The sequence below is a fragment of the Macaca mulatta genome, chromosome 3, assembly GCF_049350105.2.
Source record: "Macaca mulatta isolate MMU2019108-1 chromosome 3, T2T-MMU8v2.0, whole genome shotgun sequence".
NCBI lineage: Eukaryota > Metazoa > Chordata > Mammalia > Primates > Cercopithecidae > Macaca > Macaca mulatta.
Window position 1 is genome coordinate 58941753 of NC_133408.1, and position 19117 is coordinate 58960869.

At 54.7% G+C, this 19117-nt stretch overlaps 1 protein-coding gene and 1 long non-coding RNA gene across 2 annotated transcripts; both read right to left on the bottom strand.

The window, feature by feature from the left end:
• Positions 1-362: 362 nt before the first annotated feature.
• On the bottom strand, positions 363-18132 carry ASL (argininosuccinate lyase). The gene is made up of 17 exons (XM_028845721.2): positions 18069-18132; positions 17832-17886; positions 11560-11754; positions 11106-11189; positions 10632-10688; positions 10392-10489; positions 6977-7054; positions 6818-6895; positions 6256-6308; positions 5853-5915; positions 4725-4839; positions 4471-4555; positions 4299-4358; positions 3938-4021; positions 1245-1325; positions 655-761; positions 363-550 (listed from the first exon to the last, which is right to left on the bottom strand). The coding sequence occupies exons 2-17, from the start codon at positions 17841-17843 to the stop codon at positions 406-408; spliced, it is 1395 nt and encodes a 464-aa protein (XP_028701554.1). The 5' UTR covers positions 17844-17886; positions 18069-18132; the 3' UTR covers positions 363-405.
• LOC144339829 (uncharacterized) lies at positions 12893-14137 on the bottom strand. Its single transcript, XR_013415251.1, has 2 exons — positions 13943-14137; positions 12893-13336 (listed from the first exon to the last, which is right to left on the bottom strand). It is a non-coding gene; the product is annotated as an uncharacterized LOC144339829 (long non-coding RNA).
• Positions 18133-19117: the final 985 nt, after the last annotated feature.

The window sequence follows — 19117 nt, forward strand, 5'->3', positions numbered from 1 at the left end:
AGAGACAGGGTCTCACTCTGTTGTCCAGGCTGGAATGCAGTGGTGTGATCGTAGCTTACTGCAGCCTCCACTCCTGGACACAAGTATCCTCTCACCTCAGCCTTACAAGTAGCTGGGACTATATGCACAGGCTACCACACCAGGCTATTTGTTTCATTATTGGGTAGAGACACGGGTCTCCCTGTGTTGCCCAGGCTGGTGTCAAACTCCTGGCTTCAAGCATCCTTGCACCTTGCCCTTCCAAAGTGCTGGGATTATAGGCCACCCCACCTTGCTTCTCCAGTCCCTGACCGTCCCCACTGGCCAGCCCCAGAAAGCCCAGCAATGAGGGAGCCAGGCTGGGGCAGGAAACACGCAGCAGCTTCCTCTAGCGCCCACTTTATTAGGGGGCAGGTGCAGGAGGACCTAGGCCTGCTGTGTCTGCAGTAGTGCCCGCACCTGGCGGATCTGCCAGTCAACACTGGAGCGTGCAGTGCCACCCAAGGCACCATACTGCTCCACGCTGTGCCCGTAGTCCCACACGCAGCTCACGTCGCCCGAGAACAGGGGGCTGGGAAGAGAGGAAGAGGTGGGCCAGGGCGCCGGGCCACCCTGGGTTCCAGGCACCCAGGCTTACTTCCTAGGAGGCAGCATGGGGAAGGGGATGGGCCGCACCTGATGGTCTGCAGCTCCTGCAGTGACAGCTCGTTGAGGGCGACCCCCTTGGTCTCGGCCATGAACACGGCTTTCCCGGAAGCCTCGTGGGCCTGGCGGAATGGCATCTGGGTGCCAGGGAGGAAGATGGTGCTGAGGCAGCTTCCTCCATGCCCTGATCTGCCTCCACTGCCTGTGCCCCTTCTTTTTTTTTTTTTTTTCCTGACACTAAGTCTCGCTCTGTTGCCCACGCTGGAGTGCAGTGGCATGATCTCACCTCACTGCAACCTCCACCTCCCAGGTTCAAGCGATTCTCCTGCCTCAGCCTCCCGAATAGCTGGAATTACAGGAGTGTGCCACCACACTGGGCTAATTGTTGTATTTTTACAACAACTGTTGCATTTTACAACAAAAGAGACAGAGTTTCACCATGTTGACCAGGCTGGTCTTGAACCCCTGGCCTCAAGTGACCCACCTGCCTTGGCCTCCCAAAGTGCCGGCATTACAGCGGTGAGCCACCAGGATGGACCACCTGTGCCCCTTCCTGAGCTCCCCCACCCTCTGGGGGGCACCCCATCTCCTCACCCTCCCCTTGGCTGCTACACACTTACCCCTTTGCGGACCAGGTAATAGGCAAGGTCAGTGGCCAGCATGTCGGGGCTGAGAGCCTGTCCCATGTTCTCTCGGTGAATCTGTGGGCACAGGTGGGTGAGTGGTGAGCCCTGGGGACCCTGGGGTCTGAAGCTGCCAGGCCCAGGACCTGCTCCTCTGCTAGGATGTCCCTGCCTTGGGCAGATACTCTCTTACCCACTCGGCTCTGTCTCACTCTCAACTTGAACCATCTTCTCATAATTATCTATAATATTTACGTGTGCTATTAACGCTTACTGGTCTGTATGTTTTACTGGCCTTTATGTTTTCAAAGCGTCCTTATCTTTAGCATGCATCAGATGTTCCTGGAGGATTTGTTTTCTGTTTTAGGAGACAGTGTCTTGCTTTGTTGCCCAGGCTGGAGTGCAGTGGCCATGATAGCTCACTGCAGCCTGGACTCAAGGGATCTTCCAGCCTCAGCCTCCCAAATAGTTGGGACTACAGCCATGCACACCACCATGCCCAGCTAATATTGTTGTTGTTGTTTTGGGCTTTTTTGAGACAGGGTGTTCCTCTGTCGCTCAGGTTGGAGTGCAATGGCACAATCCTGGCTCTCTGCATCCTTGACCTCCTGGGCTCAAGGGATCCTCCCACATCAGTCTCCAGAGTGGCTGGGACCACAGGTACACGCCATCACGACTGGCTGATTTAATTTTTTTAATTTTAGAGACAGGGTCTCGCTATGTTGCTCAGGCTGGTTTTGAACTCCTGGGCTCACGTGCTTCTTCTGCCTCAGCCTCTCAAAGTGCTGGGATTGTTACAGGCACAAGCTACCAGGCCTAGCCACTGGGGAATTTACTAAGAAAAAAATACAAATTGCTGGGGACCACCCCCAGAGTCTCTGATTCAGCCATCTGGAGTGGGACCTCACATTGCATTTCTCAGGAGTTCTGAGGTGATGCTGGTGCTGCTAGTTGGGGGACTAGCTTCCAAAAACACTGTTTTTTATTTATTTTTTATTATTATTTTTTGAGATGGAGTCTTGCTGTCACACAGGCTGGGGTGCAGTGGCGCGATCTCTGCTCACTACAATCTCCATCTCCCAGGTTCAAGCAATTCTCCTGTCTCAGCCTCCCGAGTAGCTGGAATTACAGGTGTGTACCACCACACCCAGCTAATTTTTATATTTTTAGTAAAGACGGGGTTTTGCCATGTTGGCCAGGCTGGTCTCGAACTGCTGACCTCAAGTGATCTGCCCACCTTAGTCTCACAAATTGATGGGATTACAGGCATGAGGCTCTGCGCCCATTTCAAGACACATCCTGAACTATCTAGGAATGAAATGATGTGATTATGGGAATTTGCTTCAAAATAAGGGGGTAAAGGAGTGAGGGAGAGCTGTAGGTAAAGACTGCCGGAGCCAGGATGTCTATAAGTTGATTATTATTGAAGCTGGGTGTCAGTACATAGGGTTCATTATGCATTCTCTAGCTGTTATATACATAAATTTCCCATAATAATTGGTTTTAAAAGAAATCAGCCAGGAAAGTGGCTCATGCCTATAATCCCAGCACTTTGGGAGACCAAGGTGGGAGAATGGCTTGGGGCCGGGAGTTTGAGACCAGCCTGGGAAACATGGGGAGACCCTGTCTCTACAAAAAATAAAAAAATTAGCCAGGCATGGTGGCGCATGTTTGTAGTCCCAGTTACTCTAGAGACTGAGGTGGGAGGATCACTTGAGCCCAGGAGTTTGAGACTGCAGTGAGCTACGACCGCACCACTGCACTCCAGCCTGGGTGACAGAGAGCGACCCTGTCTCTAAAAAAAGGTTTTTTTAGATATTTAATTGAATTTATATATTTGTAGATGGAGTTGGAGTCCAGGCTGGAGTGCAGTGGCATGATTTTGGCTCACTACAACTTCCATCTCATGGGTTCAAGTGATTCTTCTGCCTCAGCCTCCTGAGTAGCTGGGATTACAGATGTGAGCCATCATGTCTGGCTAATTTTTGCATTTTTAGTAGAGAACATGGTTATGCCATGTTGGCCAGGCTGGTCTCAAACCCCCGACCTCAAGTGCTCCATCTGCCTCGGCCTCCCAAAGTGTGAGATTCCAGGCATAAGCCACTGCACCTGGCCTTTTGTATAGATTTTCTTTTTCTTTTTTTTTTTTTTTGTTGAGACAGAGTCTCGCTTTGTCGCCCAGACTGGAGTGCAGTGGCCGGATCTCAGCTCACTGCAAGCTCCGCCTCCCGGGTTCACGCCATTCTCCTGCCTCAGCCTCCCGAGTAGCTGGGACTACAGGCGTCCGCCACCTCGCCCGGCTAGTTTTTGTATTTTTTAGTAGAGACGGGGTTTCACCGTGTTAGCCAGGATGGTCTCGATCTCCTGACCTTGTGATCCGCCCGTCTCGGCCTCCCAAAGTGCTGGGATTACAGGCTTGAGCCACCGCGCCCGGCCAGATTTTCTTTTTTTAAAAAGAGTTCTGGTCTGGCCAGTTGATAGACCCAAGGCCCCCTGAGTCTCATCTACTTCCACTGCAAGGCAGCAGTTTCTGTCCTTTCCCTGTTCCCCAGGAGCAGGAGCGAGCACACCTCTCCTTCCCTGCCCCAGGTCCTCCAGCCCCACCTCGCCTCCTCCCAAGGCCACCCTCCCTGCATGCCCACCCCAGTGCCTGGGACCTAGGGAGGAGAGGCAGGTGGGTGACATCTTGCCTGCAGTGTAGAGATGACGCCAGTGGCCACCTGCAGCACGGCACTCATAGTGTCTGACACTTCAAACACAGCTTCCTTGTCTTCCTGGGAGGCACATGGCAGGAGGTGAGGGCCTAGCAGCCCCCTTGCACCCAGGGTCCCCACAGTCCCACTCCCCCAACTGAGGCATCCCCACTGCCTTTCATGGGAAGAACACTCAGTACCCCAACAAAGGAAGGGTAGAGAGTCCAAGGGCAGCCATGGATGAGGCTGTGTGCACAGGATGGGAGGATGTGTGGCAATCCCCGGGTGAGGCCCTGCCTGGGTGTGCCAGAGCCCTGAGAACTGGCACGTAGTAGGCAGGCCTCCCCTGGCCTCGCACCTGTAAGTCTTTGTTGTAGGTGCTGGGAAGTCCCTTGAGGGTCATCAGGAGCCCGGCACACTGCGGGAAGAGGGAGGCACAGGGGCTGGACCCGGGATCCTGCCCCCTGGCCACCCACCATCAGCCCAGAGGCTCCGCCCTTCCCCACCCCCCCACCCCCAACCTTGCTCACCCGCCCAAACACACGCCCAGCCTTGCTCCGGATCAGCTCCAAACTGTCGGGGTTTTTCTTCTGGGGCATCAGGCTGCTTCCCGTGCTGGGGACAGAGGTGCTGGCGCTGAAAGGGCTGGATCCTTGGCTGGTCCAGCAGCTCACCGGCCAGGTCTGGCGGAGGGGTGGGGCGGGGAGGAAGGAAGCCACGCCCACGGGGGGTGGGGAATACAGAGGCCGGCAGGGGCAGACGGAGGTGGCAGTTCAGGGCTTACCTGTAGGCATCCGAGAGCTGCACGAAGCTGAATTCCTTGGTGCAGTAGAGGATGAGGTCCTCAGCCATCCTGCTGAGATGGGTCATGCATAGCGAAGCCCAGAACAGGAACTCAGCTGAGAGGGAGAAAAGGTTCCCAGTCACCAGGCCTCTCCCATCCCCACCCAGCCTGACCATACAGGGGTCGGGAGGACGTTAGGTGGTGGGGGGACCCGGCTAAATTTTCATTTTTTGTAAAGATGGGGTCGTGCTATGTCGCCCAGGCTGGTCTGAAACTCATGGGCTCAAGCAATCCTCCTGCCTTGGCCTCCCAAAGTGCTGGGATTACAAACGTGAGCCACTGCACCTAGTCTGTTTTTTGTTATTGTTGTTTTAAATAAACCAGCTTTACCGAGTTTTTACTCACATACAATTTATCCATTTATTTATTTATTTTTTTGAGATGGAGTCTTGCTCCCATCGCGCAGGCTGGAGTGCAGTGGCGCAATCTCGGCTCACTGCAACCTCTACCTCCCAGGTTCAAGCGAATCTCCTTCCTCAGCCTCCCTAGTAGCTGGGATTACAGGTATGCACCACTACGCCCAGCTCATTTTTGTGCTTTTAGTAGAGACGGGGTGTCCCCATGTTGGCCAGGCTGGTCTTGAACTCCTGACCTCAGGTGATCCACCTACCTCGGCCTCCCAAAGTGCTAGGATTACAGGCGTGAGCCACCATGCCTGACCTATTTATTTTTATTTTATTTTATTTTTTGAGTTGGAGTTTTGCTCTTGTTGCCCAGGCTGGAGTGCACTGGCGCGATCTCAGCTCACTGCAGCCTCCACCTCCTGGGTTCAAGCGATTCTCTGGCCTCAGCCTCCCGAGTAGCTGGGATTACAGGCACCTGCCACCACATGCCCAGCTAAATTTTGTATTCTTAGTAGAGACGGGGTTTCACCATGTTGGCCAGTGCTGGGATTACAGGCGTGAACCACTGTGCCCCACCCAATTTACCCATTTAAGCTTTACACTTCAGTGTACAACCATCACCACAACCAGCCTGTCCGTAGAGGGGTGGGAAGAGACTGGAGAGAAGCTGGGCTGAGGGACTAAAGTGAGGCACAGGGCAGGGGACTGGCTCCCCAAGACTTACCCACGAAGTCCCGCTCACTAGTGGCATCCATGCTGTTGAGAGTGATGGCCCCAAAGTTGAGTTCTGGGGGGTGAGAGGAAGCGGGGCTGGGCTGGAGGACAGGAAGTGGCCCCCTCTCCCCCAACTAGGTTGCCCAGCCCCCACCCCTCATCAGGGTGGGGTGGCAGCTGGGGGAGGGATCTTTTGCACAATCCCAGGAGGGAGGCAGGAGCCCTGAGTCTCTCAGTACCAAGCACCCCTGCCATGAGTGACCCCTAGACTTGATGAACTCAGTGCCCGTAGGCAATGAATGAAGGTTCCACCAGGAGCTACAGGCCCCTGCCCTCTGGTTTCAGGTGTGTCTGCGGGTCCTGGCGGGTGCTGAGGGTGCCTCTCCCTGGGGAGGAGGGGCAGGGCGTCTCACCTGCTCGAAGCAGCTCTCGGTCCACACTTAGGGGATTGCCTGCAATGGCCCCACTGCAGGGACAGGGATTCATGGTGACCAGGGCTCCTGGCAGGCAACCCTGACACACACACACACACACACACACACACACGCACGCAAGCACACACAGAGAACCAAGTCCTGGTTGCCAGGGCAACCACCTGGTGCTCAGCCTCTTCCCTGGCCCAGTCGCCTTGGGTACAGAATACTTGTCCCTAAGTGTCCACAGAACACTTGTCCCCAAGCACCGAGTCACCCTGGGTGCAGGACACTTGTCTCCTGACACATGTTCCCATATGTCAGGCTGAGGGCAGCAGGCTGGGCTTGCCAGGAGCCTTGCTGGAGGGCTCTGGCTCTGCTCAGACACATTCAATGGCTTGGTCGTCCCCACCTTAGCGAGAGCTGGGGCTCCATGCAGGGTCCCCCGCTGAGCAGATAAGGCGGCTTTCTGTCCCACTCTGCCCTTCCCAGCTCTGTCAATCCCTAAGGCTATACAGCAGCCACCCCCACCAGGCCCTCAGGGCACTGGAGCCTCACCCACCTCCCCAGGGGCAGGACATTGATCCGCTTCCGCACCTCCAGCAGCCGCTCAGAGTCTCGGGTCAGCGCCACGGCGTGGCTGTGGGAAGCCAGGGGCAAGAGGGTCAGGGCAGCCAGGGTCTTCCCCTCTAGCATGGCCCCTGCACCTCCCCTGGCTCACCTCAGAATCCAGTGGCTCCAGCGGATGGGCTGGGCCCTCTGCAGATGGGTGTACCCCGGGAAGAGGACGTCACGTTCCCTGTGGGAGAGGAGGAGCAGGAGGTCGGGTGGAGGCTCGTGCAAGGCCTGCCTGTGACACTGGGACCCTGTCACCCCTGGAAAAAGTGTCGCCCTGCAGCATTCCACCTGAATGAGGAATCTGGTGATCTCCCAGGGACAAATCGGTCTTAAGGGAAAAAGGCCGGAAGTGGGGCCGTGTGAACCAAGGACTGGGCCTGAGCTGTGGGGCCTCCTGGGGTGAGTCTTTGCCAGAAACACCCAAAGTCCAGCCTCTGTAACTCAGCATCTCTGAGCAGGGGCCAGAACAGGGGAGGAGGCCCATGTTGGGTATGACTTGGCCGTGAGAGGTTTTGAGGATCCTAGAAATAGCTGAGGCTCGTTCAAGGGCTGCTCTGAGCAGGTGAGATGCCCTGCACCACATTCAAGTAGGCAGGGCAGAGGCAGAGGTGCTGTGAGTGATGGTCCTGTTTTCTTGTTGTTTTGCTTTGTTTTTGTTTTTAGAGACAGGGTCTCATTCTTTTGCCCAGGCTGGAGTGCAGTGGCACGATCATAGCTCACTGCTGCCTCTATCTCCTGGGCTCAAGTGATCCTCCTGCCTCAGCCTCCTGAGTAGCTGGGACTAAAGGGACATGCCACCATGCCCGGCTAATTTTTAATTTTTTGTAAAGATGGGGTCTTGTGGCCGAGCACGGTGGCTCACGCCTGTAATCCCAGCACTTTGGGAGGCTGAGGCTGGTGGATCACGAGGTCAGGAGATCGAGACCATCCTGGCTAACACGGTGAAACCCTGTCTCTACTAAAACTACAAAAAATTAGCCGGGTGTGGTGGCGGGCGCCTGTAGTCCCAGCTACTCGGGAGGCCGAGGCAGGAGAATGGCGTGAACCTGGGAGGCGGAGCTTGCAGTGAGCCGAGATTGCACCACTGCACTCCAGCCTGGGCGACAGAGTGAGACTCCATCTCACTCTGTGAGATGGGGTCTTGCCATGTTGCCCAGGGTGGTCTGAAACTCCTGGGTTCAGGCAATCCTCCTGCCTTGGCCTCCCAAAGGGCTGGGATTACAAATGTGAGCCACCATACCTGGCCTGTTTGTTGTTGTTGTTGTTGTTTTTGAGAAAGAGTTTTGCTTTTGTTGCCCAGGCTGGAATGCAGTGGTATGATCTCAGCTCACTGCAACCTCTGCCTCCCAGGTTCAAGAGATTCTCCTGTCTCCCAAGTGGCTGGGATTACAGGTGCCTACCATCACACCTGGCTAATTTTGTGTATTTTTAGTAGAGATGGGGTTTCACCATGTTGGCCAGGCTGGTCTCGAACTCCTGACCTCAGGTGATCCACCCGCCTCAGCCTCCCAAAGTGCTGGGATTACAGGCATGAGCCATTGCACCTGGCCTGTTGTTTTAAATAAACCAGCTTTACTAAGATTATCATTCACAAACAATTTACTCATTTAAAATTTACACTTTACTGTACAACCATCACCATAACCAATTTTATAACATTTTCATCACCCCATAAATAAATTCTGTACTCAGGGCCAGGCACGGTGGCTCAAGCCTTTAATCTCAGCACTTTGGGAGGCCAAGAAGGAAGGATCACTTAAGGCCGGGAGTTTGAGACCAGCCTGAGCCACACAGAGAGACCCCGTTTCTACAAAATGTTTAAAACATTCTCGGCTGGCCATGGTGGCTCATGCCTGTAATCCCAGCACTTTGGGAGTCCAAGGTGGGTGGATCACGAGGTCAGGCGATTGAGACCATCCTGGCTAACATGGTGAAAGCCTGTCTCTACTAAAAATACAAAAAATTAGCCGGGCGTGGTAGCGGGCACCTGTAGTCCCAGTTACTCCGGAAGCTGAGGCAGGAGAATGGCGTGAACCCAGGAGGCAGAGATTGCAGTGAGTAGAGATTGTGCCACTGCACTCCAGCCTGGGCGACAGAGCGAGACTCCATCTCACAGGCGGTGCACACCGGTGGTTCTAGCTACTCAGAAAGCTGAGGTGGGAGGATCATTTGATTCCAGGAGTTTGAGGCTGCAGTGAGCTATTACCAAGCCACTGTACTCCAGCCTAGGTGACAGAGCAGGATCTCATCTCTAAAGACAATTTAAAAATTAAGCTGAGTGCAGTGTTTATGGCTGTAATCCTAGCACTTTGGCAGGCCGAGGTGGGTGGATCACCTGAGCTCAGGAGTTCGAAACCAGCCTGGCCAACATGGCAAAACCCATCTCTACTGAAAAAAATACAAAAATTAGCTGGACATGGTGGTGCACACCTGTAATCTCAGCTACTTGGGAGGCTCAGGCACTACAATCACTTGAACCCAGGAGACAGAGTTTGCAGTTAGCTAAGATCGCACCACTATACCCCAGACTAGGCGGCAGAGCAAAACCCTGTCTCAAAAAAAAAAAAAAAAAAAAAATTTAAAGAAACCTTGAACTCAGTAGCAGACACTCCCTGTTCCTCCTAGTGGCCCTGCCCTACCTGCTGAGTGACAATTCTTGTGCCCTTGTTTCCCCCCAAGTCTGCGAAACAAGCATCACAGGGAGCTGAGGAAGAGAAGGGGTCTCTGACAACACATGGAGACTCCTCAGCAGCTCTTTGTCCAGGTCTATAAGGAACAAATCCAGTCCCAAAGACACCAGGTCTCAGAAGCCAAAGCCTGAAATGAGGCCAGCAGGAGGCAGCCTTTGGCTCTGTCTTTTGCCAGATGGGGTGGTTGGGGACACAAAGCTTGGGATGGGGGATCTAGGGGACAGGCAGGATGGGGAGTGACTCTGGCTGTGCTTGGCTTAGCTTCCTGCCCTCAACTCTGCAAATGGTGAGTTTTCTTTTTTTTTCTTTTTTTTCTTTGAGACAGAGTCTCACTCTGTAGCCCAGGCTGGAGTGCAATGGCACGATCTCGGTTCACTGCAACCTCTGCCTCCCGGGTTCAAGCAGTTCTCCTGCCTCAGCCTCCCGAGTAGCTGGGATTACAGGCACACACCACCATGCTTGCCTAATTTTTGTATTTTTAGTAGAGACAGAGTTTCACCATGTTGGCCAGGCTGGTCTCGAACTCCTGACCTCAGGTGATCCACCCACCTTGGCCTCCCAAAGTGCTGAGATTATAGGCATGAGCCACTGCACCCGGCCCCACGACGGGTGAGTCTTCCCTGCCTGCTGAGCTAGACTGGCATGGGAGCATTGGGGCCTGCAGGAAATGGCCCACTCCTAGCTATTCTGCCTCGATCCTGGAGTTCTGGGATGCCCCTGTCCCTCAGGGCCTGGCACCCCCACCCTGTTCACCCCTGCCCCCTAGGTCTCCTGTTCAGGCTGCCATCACACCTCTGTCTGCCCCCTGGGTGTCCCTGTAGGACTCACGCCTCTGCCCTATCCACCATGGTCCTGATGAGTTCCCAGAGGAGGCCAGAGAGCGTGGAGCAGGTCTGCCGCATCCATAGCCTGAGGTCCGTGACCACCTGTGCGAGGAGGAGGTGGTGCTCAGGGAGGCCGACGTGTTGCTTCCCTGAGAAGCCAGGACGGTTGCAGAGCTCTAACTGCCCCCTGGGTTCCCCAAGTTTGGGACAACATGGAGCAGTGGGGTGGAGGGGCTAGAAGCACCTGGTCATTCCGGCTCCGTCCCGTGTGCAGCTTCCCTGCCGTTTCACCAATGAGCTCCTGGAGGTGAAGGAAGACCCAAGGTCTGTATCCCCCAAGGAGTCAACCCAGGCAGTTCCTCATCAGCCCTGCTAACCTACCTCCGTACCCCAGGGCTCCAGGTCCTGCCCAAATCTCTTGCCATTTCTGCTGAGGCCTGTTGTTCTTTTTTTTTTTTTTTTAATTTTTGTAGTTGTGGGACCTCGTTATGTTGCCCAGGCTGGTCTGGAACTCCTGGCCTAAAGCAATCCTCCCACCTCAGCCTCCCAAAGTGTTAGGATTATAGACATGAGCCAGGGTGCCTGGCCCATGTCCTAAGGTCTCACCTGCTGTCTGCCAATGGCGAAGTAAACAGAATGATGGTGCTAATGCTCAAAGTGGCCCTGGGCAAGGTGGAGAGGGGAGGCCAGGAAAGCGGTGGGGCTCCAGGGGTCATACCTTCAGGCGGCGCTCGTTGGCTGTGTGGATGTCCTCATCATTGGGGCTGAGTTTGAAGGTGCCCTGGGCCCACTCCTCAGCCACCTATATATAGCGGGTAGCAGCAATGCCAAGGGTCAGGTGAGCAGGCATCAGCAGCTAAGAGAGCCCCAGCCCTGGTCCCACCCTATCCGTGATGACTGACTGTCCCCATCCAGGAGCTGAGTCCTGGAAGCGCACCCTGGGAGGGGGCATCTCAGGCCCACCTTTACCCATGAGCCATGAGGGTCACAGGGATCATTAAAAGATGGAGAGAGGTGGACATCAAGGCACACAGTTAAACAGCACTTGAGTATATAATTAGTTTAATGTGAAACCACAGATGAGCAACACTGCACTATTTGCTTAGGGATTTGGTGGGAGCCTGGGGCCACAGGGAAGGGGCCTTGGGTGGGGCTTTGGCCACGGCGAGTACCTTGTCTAGGCCATGGAGTATCTGGTCCATCTCGGCCTTGGTGAGGAGCCCTGCCTTCTCCAGGCCCCTGCTGTAGGCTTTGCTGCCTTGAACATCCACCTCCCAAAGGTGCCGGTCGTAGGCAATGGACGCGTTGAACTTCTCCATGATGGGGTCCACTGCACCCACAAACCGGCCACCCCAAAGCTTCCCACTCTGGCCAGGAGAGCAAGAACAATTAGTCTCTCCTCCACCCTCCAGAACAGCGCTTCTTGCAGTCTTCAGGAAACTTATCAAGTCTGATGGTAGCAGGGGCATCAGATCATTCTAACTGGGCAGAAAAGGAGGCTGAGACCTTCCCAGAGTCACCACCCTGGGAGTGAGCATGGGAACGTGGCTGAACACCAAAAGTTTGGGTTCTTTTTTTTTTTTTTTGAGACAGATTCTCACTCTGTCGGCCAGGCTGGAGTGCAGTGGCGCCATCTCGGCTCACTGCAAGCTCTGCCTCCCAGGTTCAAAAGATTCTCCTGCCTCAGACTCCCGAGTAGCTGGGATTACAGGCACATGCCACCACACCCCGCTAATTTTTGTATCATTAGTAGAGATGGGGTTTCACCATGTTGGCTAGGCTGGTCTTGAACTCCTGACCTCAGGTGATCCTCCCGCCTTGGCCTCTGAAAGTGCTAGGATTACAGGCATGAGCCACTGCGTGTGGCCTTAAAGTTGGGGTTCTTTCTCACCACATGGCCCCACTCTGACGAGATGGTGGCAGGGCCTGAGGCATCCCTGGGACCACAGCAGAGCTTCTGGAACCTTTCCTGCCACTGACCAAGGTGTCAGGTGCCATCCTAATTGTTGACAAAACCCTCTGGGGTAGGCACCAACACAATTCCACTATGAAGAGGGGGAAACTGAGGCACAGAGGGGCATGCAGCCTGCCCTCACCTGGGGTGGGAGAGCCAGGGCTGCAGCCCAGCAGTCTGAAGTCAGAACCCATGCTCTTCACCCCTGTTCCACCAGGCAGAACCCACCCACACTCTTCACCCCTGTTCCACCAGGCAGAACCCATGCTCTTCACCCCTGTTCCACCAGGGCTTCTGGACTTGGCTCTGGTGTCCTGAACCTTTGCTGCAGGGACAGGCAAAGAGGCCTTGAGGGTCTCCACCAAGCTTAAGTGCTCTGCAACTCTCTCCCTCACAGCTTGGAGCTGGACTAAGATCCCAATTCCTACCACTCCCTTGGCTCTGAAAAGCGCCCTGACACCCCCCATTGTCACTGGCCTTCTAGGAGGTCACTGGGTGACCCCTTACTCCCTAGGAGCCAAGGGCAGAGGAATGGTATGTAGGCATCTATGTTTTGTTCTTTTTTTTGAGATACAGTCTCACTCTGTCACCTAGGCTGGAGTGCAGTGGCATGATCTCGGCTCACAGCAACCTCTGCCTCCTGAGTTCAAGCCAATTTTCCTGCCTCAGCCTCCCGACTAGCTGGAATTACAGGCATGTGCCACCACACCCGGCTGAGTTTTGTATTTTTAGTAGAGACAGGGTTTCACCATGTTGGTCAGACTGGTCTTGAACTCCTGATCTCAGGTGATCCCCTGACCTTGGCCTCCCAAAGTGCTTGGGATTATAGGCATGAGCCACCGTGCCCAGCCCGTTTTGTTTGTTAAAAAAAATTTTTTTAATTCTTTTTTTTTTTTTTTTTTTGAGATGGAGTCTCACTCTGTCACCCAGGCTGGGGTACAGTGGCGGGATCTTGGCTCACTGCAAGCCCCACCTCCCAGGTTCACGCCATTCTCCTGCCTCAGCCTCCTAAGTAGCTGGGACTACAGGCGGCCGCCACCACGCCTGGCTAATTTTTTTTTTTTTTTTTTTTTTTTTTTTTTTTTTTTTTTTAGCAGAGACCAGGTTTCACTGTGTTAGCCAGGATGGTCTTGATCTCCTGACCTCGTGATCTGCCTGCCTCGGCCTCCCAAAGTGCTGGGATTACAGGTGTGAGCCACCGCACCCAGCTTTAAATTCTTTTTTAGACACAGGGTCTCACTCTGTTACCCAGCTTGGAGTGCAGTGGCACCATCATAGCTCACTGCAGCCTCAAACTCCTGGGCTCAACCAGTCCTCTCGCCTCAGCTTCCCCAGTAGTTGGGACTACAAGCATGCGCCACCACATCCAGACAGTTTTCAAAAATTTTGTAGGGTCGGGCCGGGGGCAGTGGCTCACGCCTGTAATCCTAGCACTTTGAGAGGCCGAGGCGGGTGGATCATGAGGTCAGGAGACCGAGACCATCCTGGCTAACATGGTGAAAACCCGTCTCTACTAAAAATACAAAAAATTAGCCGGGCGTGGTGGTGGGCGCCTGTAGTCCCAGCTACTCGGGAGGCTGAGGCAGGAGAATGTTGTGAACCTGGGAGGCGGAGCTTGCAGTGAGCAGAGATCGCGCCACTGCATTCCTGCCTGGGTGACAGAGGGAGACTCCGTTACAGAAAAAAAAAAAAAAAAAAAAAAATTGTAGGGCCAGGAGTGGTGGCTCACGCCTGTAATCCCAGCACTTTGGGAGGCTGAGGTGGGTGGATCACGAGGTCAGGAGATAGAGACCACCCTGGCCAACATGGTGAAATCGAGTCTCTACTAAAAATACAAAAATGAGCTGGGCGTGGTGGTGCTCGCCTGTAGTCCCAGCTACTTAGGAGGCTGAGGCAGGAGAATCACTTGAACCCAAGAGGCGGAGTTTGCAGTGAGCCAAGATTGTGCCACTGCACTCCAGCCTGGGTGACAGAGCAAGACTCTGTCTCAAAATAAATAAATAAATAAATAAAAATTTAAAAAATTGGTAGAGACAGGGTCTCACTATGTTGCCTAGGCTGGTCTTGAACTCCTGGTCTCAAGCCATCCTCCAGCCTCAGCTTCCCAAAGTGCTGGGATTACAGACATGAGCCAAGGCGCTGGCCACATCTGTTTTGAAAGAGGGCAGAGACCAGGGCATGGGACGGATCGGGGAGGGGGTACAGAATACCTGGGGCACAGCCCTAGTGCCCAGGACTGGGAGGAGGGTGGGGTGGAGGTGGGCATGTCACTTCACTGACGTCCTTTTTGTAGAAGGGAGTCTACAATGGCCAATGGGGACATATATCCTCCTCTATCCCCCTGCAATACCCCAGACTTCTATTAACTACCTGGCCTGGCACCTATTATTAAACCTCAGGGTTGGGAGGCTCAGGCAGGTGAATCACTTGAGGTCAGGAGTTCAAGATCAGCCTGGCCAACATGGTGAAACCCCGTTTGTACTAAAAATACAAAAATTAGCCAGGCTCGGTGGTGGGCAGCTGTAGTCCCAGCCACTTGGGAGTCTGAAGCAGGAGAATCGCTTGAACCCTGGAAGTAGAGGTTGTGGTGAGCAGAGATGGCGCCATTGCACTCCAGCTTGGGCAACAGAGCAAGACTCCTTCTTAGAAATAATACTAAGGGCCGGGCGCAGTGGCTCACGCCTGTAATCCCAGCACTTTGGGAGGCCAAGACAGGCAGATCATGAGGTCAGGAGATCGAGACCATCCTGGCTAACACAGTGAAACCCCGTTTTTACTAAAAATACAAAAATTAGCCGGGCAAGGTGGCGGGCGCCTGTAGTCCCAGCTACTCCGGAGGTTGAGGCAGGAGAATGGCAGGAACCCGGGAGGCGGAGCTTGCAGTGAGCGGAGATCGCGCCAGTGCACTCCAGCCTGGGCGACAGAGCGAGACTCCATCTCAAAAAAAAAAAAAAAAAAAAGATAATAATAATAAGATAAAGATAATAATAGTACCTATCTGATAGCCTTGTTGTGAGCATTTAATCAGATCGTATTTGCAAATTGCATATATAACATGGTGCCTGGTGCTCAGGAAGGACTTGAGAAATGCCAGCTGTTACTAAGGGAGGGCTGGCAGGGGATAGGACATGCTTCAGCTCCTGGTTCCTGGGTGCACCCCAGAGACCTCTACAGTGCTCTGGCCCTGAGCTGTGAGCTGACCCCTCCATGCCCAACAGCCCCGGCTGCCAAAGGACTCTGCCCTGCAGAGGCAGCCTCCACCCCCACCCCGTCTTTTGAGCTGGTCCTGCCCCTTACCCCACAGCTGCCCCACCAAGCCCAGCTCTCCAGCAAAGCACCACGTGGGGCCCTGGTCCTGATCACTGGAGCCAGCCAGTCAGAATTGGGGCCGGCCTGCCCTTCAGCCGGGAGCCGGGCACCGCCTCCCCCAGCGGGCTCCTGGGCCACCCTGCCGAGGTTGTTAGTAATAAAAACAACTACTTAATAAGCGGAGCGGCAGCCAAACCAATTAGTGCCAACCTACAGGAAGGTCTGGGGCAAGCTGAGGTCACCTGGAGCACTGGGCTTGTGGGAAGCCAGACTACTGTGCTCCAGACCAAACTCCTATCCTTACTGGCAGGCATAATAGGACCCTACGGGGAGATCAGGGTGAGGTGCCTCCCTTTGGGCACTGAGGAGAGGGGAAGCCCAGTGTGGTAGCAGAAGGTGCTACTGCAAGCCAGGACACATCTGGGCCAGAATGGTCTCTTCAGGGCCAGGGGATGGGGCACTGAGTTGGGCTGGGTTGAAAGAGCAACAGTCAAGGGCGAATGTACATGGGAAATATCAGTTTTGGTTTTGGGATTTGTGGGTTTTTTTCCTTTTTTGAGGAAGAGTCTTGCTTTGTCCCCAGGGCTGGAGTGCAGTGGTGCGATCTCGGCTCACTGCAACCTCCGCCTCCTGAGTTCAAGCGATTCTCCTGCCTCAGTCTCCCAAATAGCTGGGACTATAGGCACCCACCACCACACCCGGCTAATTTTTGCATTTTTAGTAGAGATGGGGTTTCACCATGTTGGCCAGGCTGGTCTCAAACTCTTGACCTCAGATGATCCACCCGCCTCGGCCTCCCAAAGTGCTGGGATTTCAGGTGTGAACCACCATGACTGGCAGGGTTTTCTATTTTTATTTTTTGAAACTGGATCACATTCTGTTGCCTGGGTTGGAGTGCAGGGTGAGATCATGCTCACTGCAGTCTCAAACTTCTGGGTTCAAGCAATCCTCCTGCCTCCGCCTCCTGTGAGACTACAGGTGTACACCACCACACCTGCGTAATTTTCAAAATTTTTTTGTAGAGACAGGATCTCACTATGTTGCCCAGGCTGGTCTGGAATTCCTGGGCTTCAGCAATCCTCCCGCCTCGGCTTCCCAAAGTAGAAATATCAGTACTGTTGTGGTTAGCCACCATTTATTGAGCACCTACTGTTGCTCAGCCCTGTGCTAGGGATTTGACATACGTTATTATGGCCTTTTATGAGGTGGGCAATATCACCCCTATTTCACAAATGAGGAAAGAGGTTTGGAGGGCCCAAGTGACTGGTACAGAAACCAAGTCTGTTTGGCTCCGAAGTCCAGGCCCTGCTCCCCTGCCCCCCGCCCATGGCCCAGAAGCTTGCAGGGCACTGAGTAAAAGGAAGTGAATTGCTAGCTAATGAAGGCCAGAAGGGCCTGGAACCCAGACCTCTTGCTTCCCGGGGTTCCCTTCATCAAGCATCAGGTGAACAGCCCCTTTCCCCTGAAGGGTCCAAAGCAATGGCCTCATAATCTAGTGCCTTACAGAGGGAGGCCAACAGCTATTATTACCCCCATTGCCAGATAAATCAACTGTGGCCCAAAGGAAGGAAACCTCTGCTTGGGACTCCAGCATCTCAGTGGTCAGGAAGAGAAGCCAGGAGCCACTGACCCTAAGGAGCAGGGTCCAGTGAGACAGGAAGGGAACCAGGCACTGGGGTTGCTGGAGTCACAAGGCGAGGTCCCCTTTTTCTTGGTTCTTTCCACATGCCACAGTCAAGGACAAGAACACTTAGGGGCTAAGCCTTATTCTATAAACAGGGACAATTGCTCTAGCAGGAGAAGGGATGTGGTGTGGGGTGGGACCTGACAAAAGGACATGGGGAAGAAGGAATGAAGAGGTGGAAGGCTGAAGGCTTGGGAGCACTTTTCCTGGCCAGGCAGGCATCACTGTGAGGTGAGGGCAGAGCCACTCTACCCCTAGTAGTGTGGGTTGGTGGATTTGCCAAAAGGGCTGCCTGGGGACACAGGTGAGTCCCAGTAAAGGTGACTGCTGAGCTCCAGAAGATGCGCCCGGGACGGGTGGGGGTGCCGGCTTCCTGGGTAATTTTCAAAATTACTTCCTGGAGGGCGATTCCCAGCAGGGTGGCCCGAGGCAGGTCTGGCGCCCCCACCCTCTCGTTTGGAGGCTGGGAGGACCGGCGTCCCCGAGGTCCCACTCACCTCCGAGGCCATGTTGGGCAGTTCCTCGTCGTCCGGAAGCTTCGGTCCACCGGGTCTGGAAGACAAGACCGGACTGACGACCTCCTTGGCCAGCAGGGTCCCCCGGGCCAGGCTGGCTCCGAGCTCTGGGCACTGCGCTTGGCCGAGCGCAGCCCTTGGGAACACGGACGTGAGCGCATGCCACCATTGTCGGCGTCCTCCACGCCCGTCCCGCCCATCCGGCCGCCGCGCACTCACCTCCGCCTGGTCGCACGGACACTGTCGCGCCCGCCACTGGCCAGGGCTTTTCTGGCTATGGGATGGCGTCAGCAGCCGCCGGCCCTGTCCCCACCCCTGGCGGCGGCCGCGTCAATAGGAGGCAGCCCAGTGGGTTGGGCGTTGCCTCCGTCCTCCAATCCTGGCTGTGGGCGGGGACACCTCCGGCTGACCTAGGAGCTGAGCGGCACCGCGGCGGGGAAGCGGGCGGGTAAAGGGTCGGGGGGGCCCCGATGTGGAAGGGGGTTGGGCTGGGGTTGGGGAGGGTAGTGCCCTGGCGTTCGCGCTGCGGTGAGCAGACACGCAGGAGACTGGAGACTCGGGCCAGGGGTAAAGGCTATGACATCAGGCCCGGGCCTGGCGGGTTCACAAGATATATAAGGTGAAATGGCATGTTCGCCCATTAATTCATTCATTCAACAAACACGTACCAAGCACTTCTATGTGCCAGGTACAGAGTTAGAAAGGCATCGAGGAAAAAGGAAGGAACATCAGAAATAAAGCCCGTGCCAGGCGCGGTGGCTCACAGCTGTAATCCCAGCACTTTGGGAGGCAGAGGTGGGAGGATCGCTTGAGGCTAAGAGTTGGAGATCAGCCTGGGCAATGTAACAAGATCTCGCCTCCACAAAAAATTAATTTAAAAAAGAAAATAGCCGGGCGTGGTGGTGCACGCCTGCAGTCCTAGCTACTGAGGAGGCTGAGGTGGGAGGAGCAGTGGAACCCAGGAGTTCGAGGCTGCAGTGAGATATTGTGTCACTGCACTCCAGCCTGATTCCTCTAAAAAAGAAAAGAAATGCCGCCGCAGGCCGGGCGCGGTGGCTCACGCCTGTAATCCCAACACTTTGGGAGGCCGAGGCAGGTGGATCATGAGGTCACGAGTTTGAGACCAGCCTGGCCAAGATGGTGAAACTCCATCTCTACTAAAAATACAAAAATTAGCCGGGCACGGTGGCGGGTGCCTGTAATCCCAGCGAGTCGGGAGGCTGAGGCAGGAGAATCGCTTGAACCTGGGAGGTGGAGATTGCAGTGAA